General features: G+C 30.7%; 1 protein-coding gene across 1 annotated transcript; it reads left to right on the plus strand.

The window, feature by feature from the left end:
* The first annotated feature begins 2,091 nt into the window (after window positions 1-2,091).
* LOC125860676 (dof zinc finger protein DOF3.1-like) lies at window positions 2,092-3,562 on the plus strand. Its single transcript, XM_049540682.1, has one exon. It carries the CDS (start codon window positions 2,559-2,561, stop codon window positions 3,183-3,185), a length of 627 nt encoding a protein of 208 aa, XP_049396639.1. The 5' UTR covers window positions 2,092-2,558; the 3' UTR covers window positions 3,186-3,562.
* The last annotated feature ends 8,503 nt before the right edge of the window (window positions 3,563-12,065 follow it).

Below are 12,065 nucleotides of genomic sequence, written 5' to 3' on the forward strand. Positions count from 1 at the left end.
AGATTAAGAAAGTGCGGCACCGCCAATGAAAATTGTCTTTTATCAATATTATGCTTAGTCATAAGATTAAGACGTTTTTTTTTATTATGAAAAATCAAAAAAGTATTACTCCCTTTGTTCTCATTTATATTCACCAAATGAATTTCTACTTTATCATTTATATTCACCAAATTTAAAGTGATAATAAATTTTATATTGGTGAGAATAATAAATTTTAAAAAGTAATGATGCGATTATAAATTTTATTTACATATGAAACAAATGGTTAGTAGATATAAATGTGGGGTTGTTTTAACAAAATATAAACTCATGGATCAATTATTGTATTAAAATATCTCAAATCATGATATGAAATCACATGGTGATTCCATATCATGGATTTTGGAGAATATGATATCACCCCTCATGATATGGAATCATGAGATGAAATCAGCGTAAAATTGCATGTCCAAATGCTGATTTCATCTCACGACATCATATCATGATATGATATCGCATGACCAAACGCCTACTTAATGAAATAATTTCTAGACATACAAATATCTATCATTCATTTTAGAGCATAAATTTAAAAAAAAAAAAAATTCTTTTTTTAAATTTTGTGTCGAATGAGGACGAAGGAGTAATAAGTTAAGAATAAGACATGAGAGGAAAAGTCATCACGCGGATTATTTTAGGGATGCGGAGTCAAGTTCATAGTATCTTTTTTTGACTAAGACATTCCTTAATAGTTGTCTAACACGACAAAATAATGCTAAAGTCTTTTGCCAAACATGCCATTAAAGTTAAATCCCCCCTCCAATTGTTATTTCCTACAAACAAATAATTTGGTTTTGTCGTTTTTTTAACAAAATGAATGAATATCATTAAAATTTTAAGATTTGATTTTTAAAATTTTGATCGTAATTTTAGATATAGAAGTTTTAATTTTTTGAAATTAAATTTATATATTGAAAAATTATGTAAAAAATATTATAAAACACAATAACTAATAACTTGAAATATTTATAATGCATGAAAATAAATTTTAATTAAAAAAAACTTGCTTGACTTTTAAAATTTTAAGTGTGTTACATAAATTGAGACCGAGAAAACATCCACATTATTTATAGACTAGAGGTAATTGATCGCACATTGTTTCGAGGAACTTTTTTTTTTTGTGCTACTGACGTTTGATTCTGCGACTTTCATTTTTATTTTTATTTTAAGAAAAAAGAAAATGGTGAATATTTGAAACCACATCTACCTATTGTAATTTTTAAATGAAAAACACCTCAATCAAATAGAATAAAGAAAGAGTTACATTTAATTTGATGTAATAGTAGTTTGTAAGGTTAGTGAACATTTATAAAGACGAGAATTGACGTTTTGTCTCCTAGTTTGAATTAAATAACACCAATTACGTTGATGATTTAACCATATAATAATAATAATAATAATAATAGCTTTTGGCTGTTTTCTTTAATTCTTTTCCTCCCTAGAGCAGCCATGGCACAAAGAAAGTACCAACTATTTAAAATCATTTTTAACCAAATAAACACAGACTATTTTTAATCATTTAGATTATTCTTTGTTTTTCTGCCCACCAACTTGAAAATTCTTTTTTAAAAAATGAATGGCAGTGTGTCATTTTACTAGACTCCTCTTTAGCATTTAGCCAATCTCCAAAATCAGCTTGAGTGAGACTTCACTAAATACTGCTTTGAGACTGGACCACGAAAAAATTCCATTTTTCTAACTTGTCTATTCTCTGTGGTGTCGAATATTTAAGTTGATATTCAATTAAATTTAAATTATAATTCGATCAGATTTAAATTTGTATTAGAAAATTTTACATTGAGAATAGTGTGTTATTTTCTTCGTCCAATAAATAGTTATTCACTATATTATTTTATAATATCTAATAATATTTGTTCACTTTAATGAATAATTTTATATTCAATTTTTAATTTATTATAATTATTTTCCTATTATATTTTTTAAGATATTATTTGTATTTATTATATTGAAAGATTTACTATAATTTTTCGAAAGAATGAAGAAGTATTGATCATTTGGCAGGAAGAAAATTCCATTTCCATAAGCTTAAAAAGAGCATAAGAAAGAGAGAGGAAACTCTGCTTCTCTCTTACTAACTCTTCTTTCTCTGTGCGTGTGGTATATTTGGTGACGACTCTCACGCGGAATTCTGCAGATCAATACACATCATTCATTCAAATTTCAAATCTATTTATACCCTGTGTCCTCTTTTTTCTCGATTTGCTGAAAGATTTCAACTCAATTTGGTGGAAAATTGGAGGTATAGATCTTCAGAAATCTTGTTTTCATATATTCAGGAAAATTTAATAGCGCCTTCTAAAGAAGTTGTTTTCGTTTGAAAAATATCTATTCCTTGTTGTCCTCTTTTTAGTTTCACCTTTGCTGTTTCGCCACTTCTCAGAAACCCATAAAGGCCAGAAAAATCACTCTTTAACAACAAATTGGTTTCAATTCTACTATACCCTTATCATTTTTAAGGTCAAAATTAACTTGGATCACTATACTCCTTTTTCATCAATATGCAAGACCCATCAATTTATTCACAAATTAAGCCTCAATTCCCAGAGCAAGAACACTTGAAATGCCCCAGATGCGATTCACCAAACACAAAATTCTGCTACTACAACAATTACAACCTTTCTCAGCCACGCCACTATTGCAAAAGCTGTAGAAGGTATTGGACTAAAGGCGGTACTCTTCGTAACATCCCAGTTGGTGGAGGCTCTCGTAAAAGCACAAAACGATCTTCATCATCCAATAAGAAAAGCTCATCAACTACAACCTCATCCCCTGCAACTCCTCCATTAACATCCCCTTCTTCATCCACAAATCCAAAACCAGAGCCATTCTGTATACCTGCAATTCCATCTTTTGATGTGATGACTACTGCCCCATTCAGCTCACTGTTAGCGTCAACCGAGCCGCAATTTGGGAATTTTCTCGAAGCTTTGAATCCGAATAATAAACAGTTGGGTAACCCAATTTCCAGTTCGGGCTTGGGTTCTGGTTCGGGCTCTAACCATCAAAATGGGAATACTTCATATTTGGGTGTTCAAAATGGTGGAGAATCTAATAATTGTTGGAATGGTGGTAACAATGGTTGGCCTGATCTTGCTATTTTCACACCAGGTTCAAATTTCCAATAAAGTATATTGTTAGTAGTATTTAAGAGAAGGTATTTTACTACTTTGCTAAGTATTTAACTTTTAAACTTTTTTTTTTTAACATTCTTTTGAGAGTGTTGTTGTTGATTGCACTCTTGTAGCAATACAACAAAAATAACATATCTAGTATAATTCCACGAGTGAGATCTAGGTAATATAAGGTATTAGTACATAATTTACTTCTGAAAAAATGTGGTGAAGTGTTGTGTATGAGCATTGTCTCTTCAAATACTTACAATACTCATTTTCTATTAGGTAATGCAATATAAAGCATGTTCAATATGTGTGTTATTTGATACTTTATGCGTGTTTTATCCAAGGGAAAAATGTAAATCATGGGAATCTTTTTCATTTTTTGACACCTTAGTTCTTGCTATTAAACTCATTATATTTTGAAATTATGAATTCAGGATTAATTATTTGTCAAAATTTCGTTGTTTTCTTTTAGCACGTATTTTTCTATACTCATGTATCGAAACATTGGGTTCAATATAAAATCAAATCGAGTATTTTATGTTGTCCATCGGCCGTTGATTGCCTATAATTGGTGTTGGGCACTACAAACATTCCTTTTCTTTTTGACGTTCACACACACAATTACAATAATAGAAAGTAGCGATGGACAAATTATGTAGTTAAACAGCAAAGTTCATTGCCAAGTCTATCACGCAATGGGTTGTAATAAATTTTTGTTAGTTATGAAGTCCGTAACATTTTTTTTATTTTATTTTTTTGTAAAATTATAATCCCCAAGAGTCGTTGCTACTATATGCAAGTAAACTCTTCTACAGTATAGGGATTGGACTTTTTTGTGAAATGTGACCAATTGTCTGAGCAAATGATTGTTGTAAGGAAACATAACAAGACTTTTTGAAGTGATAAATGTAACTCAATTGGATTGAAAATTCTTGTGTTGTTCACATCTATATCCTCTTCAAAACAAATAGAGAGAATAAGGATACAAGAATTGGTATAACTTATCTTGCTCATTGAATAAATTGGTGAGTTAGTTTGTGCGTAGTTCGATCAATTTCAAGAGGTACATAATATTATTCCTTGTCACATTCTGTCAACACAAATATTGAAGTAGACTATTTTTTCATTCTTTTTTGGATTATAGATAAAATTGATTTGCTGGATGATGGGATAGGGCATGGTGAAAGACATTATAGACACCAAGTTTAATACTTATTTTTGAGTTCTAGACTTGTTGCAATGTCTTAGAAGGACTAGACAAGATCTAAACTTTTGCCGTAACTCCATATTTTATCTTATCTTTTTTGCCTCTCCTTTTTAGTGTATTTTGTTTGTAACAACTAACAATTAATTTATTAGATCTCCTTTTCCCCCCCATCTTGAAGTGGTTGGACACGTCTCTTGAGTACCATGGTCAATGTTTCAAATGATGCATACAATTATATGCTTCTATACAACCAACAACAACAAAAAAGAAAGAAAAAAGAAGAAGCAAATACACAGTTTATTGTACTATTCCAAATAAAAACTCAATAATTTTATCCTGAAATCCGTACATAGGTTGAAAAATTTACTAAATACGTATTGGGTGTATCTATTACGTGGAAAACAGCAACACATATGAGTCGGGGTTCAATTCGAAACCAAGAATCATCGGAACTCATAAACATAAATTAGTTTTTTTGAAATAAGAAGGCTGTTGCTAAGGTATCACATGTAGCTCATGATAATATAGCTTGTTTCACTTGCCTAATTCAAAGTATATATACAATCAAGTTAACCTCTCTAAAAATTTAAGACCTAATTAGGCCGCATATATAGTACAAATTAACCAATACAAAAAGTAATTAAATAATAATCAATTTTGAGTAGTTTTAATTGACCCACTAATCATAATTCAAGAAACTACTAAACAATTATAGATATATTTATTGATTCGATCCATTTAACTCATCTAAATATAGCACACCCCAGTCCCCATTGATCTAACACCCCCAAAGGAGTGGTTGGGGATAAATCAATCAATCTAATTGTCAGAAATGATAGTAATGATTAAGAACAACTATTAATATTACCAAACTAAGCAATTTGATAAGAATTTTTTAGATGTATGACATAGGCCCGCAACCCATAACGTGCAATTGAGATGGAGCAGGACCACTCAATGGATTTATGATTTCCCATGTTGAACCAACCCACATGAGTGGGCCTCTTCAGTCACTTGAGCTAAAATTTAGCAACTTTCTCTAAAGAGAACATGATTTTGGGCCCACATCCATGTTAGAATTAGATGGTGTGATATACAATGTAAATATTTTTTGGTATCACCTGTTTATACTCATCAATGCAACTTAATGTAATTAAATGGTTTGATGAAGTAAAATACATATTATGTAATTAAGGGGTGCTAAAAAAGGTCATTTTTACAATGGGAAACATCCATAGTTCAGTATCCTCTATATATTTCGAACTCAAATTGTACAATGTTTGTAAAATTTCAAGTGTAGATGTTGATATAGTAATATAGATATAGATAACATTTATCGTCTTATAATATGATATGATTAATTCGAATTAATAGTAATAGAAATTAGGGTCCACGTAAACTATTCAGAGGAGGTATGCTAATCAATGATCTATTGATGTAGCTGGTGTTACTGAGATTTTTGCTAGATATGCTATTGGCTTAACTGGCTCTAAGTCCTCCCACCGGATAAAGAAATGGGGTTTTAAGTACAAGTAGTCGTCTACACTTAAAATATATATATATATATCATCATTATTTTATTATAAATAAGTGAGTTTCGTCGGACTACCAAGGGTAGTTCCATATTTTCACTCCTAAAATGGTACGTGTCTTCTAACTAGAGAGCCACGTGGGCTGAAATTTCCATCTTTTCAACACTTCTTCTAAAATCTGTACGTATCTTCTCCATTACAATTTTCCTTCTTCAACTCCTTCTTGGGTTGCCGTGTGTTTCAACGTCCATGGAAAAGGATGCAACTTGTGCATCTCAAATCTTGCTGTCTGCTATTCTAAAGTGTTACCTTTATAATCCATGAAAAACACCTGCAGAAATATTTTGAAATTTGCTTATGTTTCTTCTGTCGTGGTGGAATCTACGTGTCGCTGGTGAGTTTTTTCCCTGCTACATATTTGTCCTCTCCTTTGGGGATCTCTTCCTTTCACATGTGTTTGTTATTCTAATTTTGTATATTTTGGGGTATTGTCTGGAAATTTGCTGAATCTGGATTCTGGATATTGTGTGGAAGAAATGAATTCCGCTCCACACGTTTTCAATTTTGTAAACAAATAAATAAACCCAACACCTGAAACATGCTCATGTTCTCTATAAAAAATTTACAGATTTAACCGACCACCGAAGCTCTAACTTGAGTAATTGTGATTGCTAACTGCTTCATGGTTCTATAGTATTACCGATTTCAGTAAAACTTCGGAAAGGTACGCATTTACTTGTCCTTACGCTACCCATTTCTCATGTTTACCTCTAGGTATAGATAGTGCAAGTGCATTTTTTATCCTCCTCTTTTGCATAAAAAATTCTGATCATGAGGATTATAAAATAAAGAGCAAGTGCCAAAAAGGAAGAATAAACGTGGTTAGCAATAAGGATTAGGAGTGAAAAACCCGAGGGGCACGCTTTGGATCGAATCAAGGAGACAGGACCACTGACTAGGATTCACTAATTTTACATTAAAATAAAGTTCACTATTTTCTAACATCTCTAACTAAGTACAAAAATCTTAAATCATACTCCCTCCGTCCCTTTTTAGTTGTCCACTTTAGAAATGACACACAGATTAAGGCAACAATGATTAGCACAGTGAAGTTACAATTTTACCCTTATGACAACTTTTCACTTCAAAATTACAACCACTTATTTGAATTAAAGTGAAATAAATTGGAGGGAAACAACATACACTTTTACAATTTTCAAGAAGTGTAAATAAGGGTATAATAGGAAAAAATTTGTTGTCCTTTCTTGATTTGTCAAAATGGACAATTAAATAGGGACAACCAAAAAAGGAAATATGGACAAGTAAATAGGGACGGAGGGAGTATATCATATATCATATGTGTATATAAAAGAGAATCTTAGGTCCGCCTACGTGGCGCCATCACAAACCAAGATTCACTTTTAATTTATTTATTTACAAAATTAGTTTTTCCCTTTCATGAAAAATTGTGACATTTATGAAAAGTTGCGACTTTTATGAAAAGTTGCGACTTTAATGAAGAGTTGCGACTTTTACGAAGAGTTGTGACTTTTACAAAGAATTGCGACTTTTATGAAAAATTGTGACTTTTATTAAATGCTGTGACTTTTCTAAATGATTGCAATTTTTTCAAATAGTTGTAACCTTTTCGATAAGCCACAATAAATATTTGTTCACACTACCATTTGTTATCTATAAATAGAGGGATTTCCTATCATTTTAAAACAACAAAAATTTTAAACCTCTTCTTTTTCTTCACAATTAAATATTTGTGTACTTTACTCACGTTGAGTGGCTCAGTGACACCATTGCTTATGTAACAAATCCTGATATGTATTTTTACAGTCATTAATTATGCTTATGTTATTAAAGATAAATGATAAGATGTAATAATTTTCATTTTCCTTTACATTATTTATCTTTTATATAAGATAAAATAGTGTTTTACTTTTAGTGACCGATAGGCTTTAAGTATTATTTTATATATTTCATGATATTAAATTCCCGAGCAAGATTGAAATTTAAAGAAAAACAACAACTTACAATTAAGTTAGCTGCAGTCTGCAGGAAAATTAAATGTTGCGTTTCTGTGACAAAATGAAACTCTGTATTATTTAGTGAAACGCAGAAGTAGTGGCTCTAACAACCATATTCTTGATTCATATAAATCTGTGATAATATACAAAAATAGATTTTGCTAACGTCAGTTTTAGCTATTGTTAAGTGAAAAACTTACGAGATAATAAAAAATATAAAATTACAATTGATAATAAAAATGAAGAAATAAATCTCTTTAGACTGAAGCGCGGATATCTCGCTCTCTTTAAGGAGATTTTCAATTCCACGGCAGCAAATGTTTTCACCGGCCCAACAGTAGTCCTTCTTGACTTGTCCCCTCTAGGATACAACAGCCTTAGCACAAAGTATAGCTCCACAACTCTGGACAAGAGTTGAGTCCAAACCTCCACAAAAAGAACATCTCCCTTCAATTAATAAGAACTCTCTTTTTGACTAACTTTTTCACTTTCACTCTATATTTTTCTTGTATCTAAACCAAATGAAGATCACCACTATTTATACTAGAAGAAGTCTTCCTAGCAATGAATAGGAAGATAATTGTGTAGTAAATAGTGAAGATAATGGTCTTAGGAGTTACATAGGTTACAAGGATAATGGAGGAATTAAGAATGGAATAATGGAATAATGAGAGGGGCTAACCAATGCCTCTAACGTGCATTGGCACAACGGCCAACTTTCCAACGTTCACAGAAACGTTCATCACAAAGGCTAATGCAATAATGCCTTTGGTTATTAATTATCCACTAAGACACAAATGTTTATCCATTGCAAGCAATGATCTAGTAGATGCTCCAACGAATAGACAAACACAAATTGTTAATGTGGCCATTCCAAGATAGAATATAATATAATATTAAAATGATGACCAACAGCTACTATATATACAATTTGTCTAGTTGAATAAATGATTAATTAGCAGATGAGAATTCAGAAATTTACCATATAACAGAAAACTGGAAGCTGTTAGAGAAAGAAGAGTTTGTTTTAGCTGCAATATTGGAATACCAAAATTCTTGACCCCTTTCGCAATATGTTGTTTGGAAGAACATTAGCTAATTATTTATATATGGTAAAGGAAGAAAAAAGAGTTGTATATATTTTAATTGGTAAAATATTGGTCGCACAGGAATAAAATATTTTATACTCCCTCCGTCCCTATTTACTTGTCCATATTTCTTTTTTCGATTGTCCCTATTTAGTTGTCCATTTTGACAAATCAAGAAAGGACAACAAATTTTTTCCTATTATACCCTTATTTACACTTCTTGAAAATTGTAAAAGTGTATGTTGTTTCCCTCCAATTTATTTCACTTTAATTCAAATAAGTGGTTGTAATTTTGAATTGAAAAGTTGTCATAAGGGTAAAATTGTAACTTCACTGTGCTAATCATTATTGCCTTAATCTGTGTGTAATTTCTAAAGTGGACAACTAAAAAGGGACGGAGGGAGTACTATACAGTTCAAAGAGTTGACAGGAGATGTAATGTTTTTTATTATTTTCTACCATATTAGAAGCATGGGTTAAGATTTTGGTATCAACACGTATGCTAAAAGGCATTAAAACTTAAAGTGAGGGCATATTAGACTTTTGAAAGAATTGTCAATGCAACTTGTCAATCAATCCTAGCCTTCTTTTCCAACCGTCATTGTTTTTACCGTCTTCTTCCACCTTCTCTTTTCTCAAGCATAATAGAGATGATTGTGACTTGTGAGGTAAATATCATCTCCATACTCTATTTTATTTTTCTTTGTTTTGTTGCTTTCCGCTTTAATTTGTTCTCTGCAGTTACTTTGTTGTTGTTTGTTTGTTTGTTTGTTTGTTTTCCCATCTCTGTTTCTAGATGTATGCTTGAGAGTATTGGATGATGTCACTTAGAGCTTTTAGTAATATACTCATAAATGTTTTGTGCATGCAAGATTTTTCTGGGTACCAATTGGATATTGTAACTCTTCAAGAAAGCAAAATTGTTTCGTAGATGTTTGGTGAGTGTCTTTAGAGAAGGGGATTTTTCATTAAACTTTAAACAAATTCGTTTTTTTTTTTAATTTCAAAAACTAAAGTTTGTGCACACTCAATACAAATCCTCACCTTGGTTTGGCGTGCAATACTCCTCTCCTCAATTTACATAGTTTAGTCAACACCATTCAATGCCACATTTGATATCCTTGACATTGTTTGCGCTTTAATCATATTGACAGTAGTGGAAAATAAAAATGCAGAGGGGGCAATGAAGCAGTGAAGCCATTGCTGCTGAAGCACATAATGAATATAAGCTTACCAAAATACTGAATACATTGAGGTAAATTTACAATGGTTACTAACGGTAGTTATTTCTTTATAGATTCACAATACACAGACATGTAACACAAAGTTAATAAGTTTTGTCTAACTGTTGCACTTTTCTCTTTCTCTTAATTTGTTGTTCATAATAAATTGAAACTTACTGCAATTGCAATAACAACAGAGAGTTTCTTTCAACAACTTTTGTAGATATATATTGGCAACACTATAATTTACTGATTATGAAGGAAGTTTGGATCGAACATTAATTGTATGAGTTCATTTTCCTTTTGTTGAATTAATAAATTCATATGTTATTTAGTATCCACAATTCATTGCTAATAGACTCTTGCTTTCCCTAGAATATATTCCATATTCGTTGAAGTAGTTGTTTATATGGTATGGAGATTTTGAATATAGATACGTGATTTTTCTAACTTCTATACAAGATACTGTCTTTATAGGGATCTCTTCCATCAGGCACTCTCAATTGTATCGATTGCCCTTTTTTTTTTGAATTATGTATAACTTACATAAATCCCATAGTGTAAGACCTAAATTACATCATATTCCTATTCTTTTCCATTTTACAAAAATCCCTTAAAATATTAGTCATCCGGATACATAAGATGAGTCCGGAGCCTAAAGACAAAAAAAATTGATAAAAATTTAAAAAGGGCACATCAAATTTTTTTCTAACCAAAAGGGCAAAATCGCTACTGACGTAGCAATTTTGTTTGACGCCGTTAACAGATCAAAATCACTGCCCTATCAGCGATTTTGTTCAACTTCTTTTTCTTTTTTCAGAAAATCGCTGCCCGTGCAGCATTTTTGAGAATTTTTTTTAAAAAAAAATTAAAATTGCTGTTATGGCAGCGTTTTTATAAAAATAAATTTATTTTATTTTTTTGGAAATAGCTGCCTTGACAGCGATTTTCATTAATGTTTTTTTTTTTTTAAAATCGCTGCTGTTGCAGCGTTATTATAAATTTTGTGGAAAAAAATAATTTAGTGGCAGCGATTTTGGTGGAAATTTTTTTCTTTTGAATTTTTTTTTGAAATTCTGTCAACTAGTCAACATCTAATTGTAAAATTTTATTTGGTGGATTTTTATTTTTTTTCAGAAAATCGCTGCCCGTGCAGTGTTTTTGCGATTTTTAAAAAAAAAAAAATTAAAATTGCTGCTATGGCAACGTTTTTATAAAAACAAATTTATTTTATTTTTTTGGAAATCGCTGCCTTGGCAACAATTTTCGTTAATGTTTTTTTTATATTTAAAATTGCTGTTGTTGAAGCATTTTTGCATGATGTTTTTTTTCCTTTAAGTTATGTTAAATCATTACTTTTTAAGTTAGGTCAAATCAATTATATAATTATAATATAAATGTAGTGTACTTACAAAATATTAAATTATCTTTTTACTTTTTAACTCACTTGAAAGATTAATTTAATCAATATATTTAAAATGCAACAAGACAGATTAAATTCATGTCAACAAGTATTTAAAAACGATAAATTTGTTTTGATAAAAGCGCTGCAACAGCAGCGATTTTTAAAAATAAATAAAAAAAATTAACGAAAGGCAGCGATTTTCAAAAAAATAAAATAAATTTGTTTTTATAAAAATGCTGCCATAGCAGCGATTTTAATTTTTGTTTTTAAAAAAATCGCAAAAACGCTGCACGGGTAGCGATTTTATGAAAAAACCAATAAAAAATGTTGGACAAAATCGCTGATAGGGCTGCGATTTTGATCTGTTAATGGCATCAAACAAAATCGCTACGTCA

Source organism: Solanum stenotomum, chromosome 3, assembly GCF_019186545.1.
Source record: "Solanum stenotomum isolate F172 chromosome 3, ASM1918654v1, whole genome shotgun sequence".
In the NCBI taxonomy this organism is placed as follows: Eukaryota; Viridiplantae; Streptophyta; class Magnoliopsida; order Solanales; family Solanaceae; genus Solanum; species Solanum stenotomum.

What these genes read in the sequence shown, in the direction of transcription:
- LOC125860676 (XM_049540682.1), top strand. Translation starts at nt 2,559, where the DNA reads ATGCAAGACCCATCAATTTATTCACAAATTAAGCCTCAATTCCCAGAG.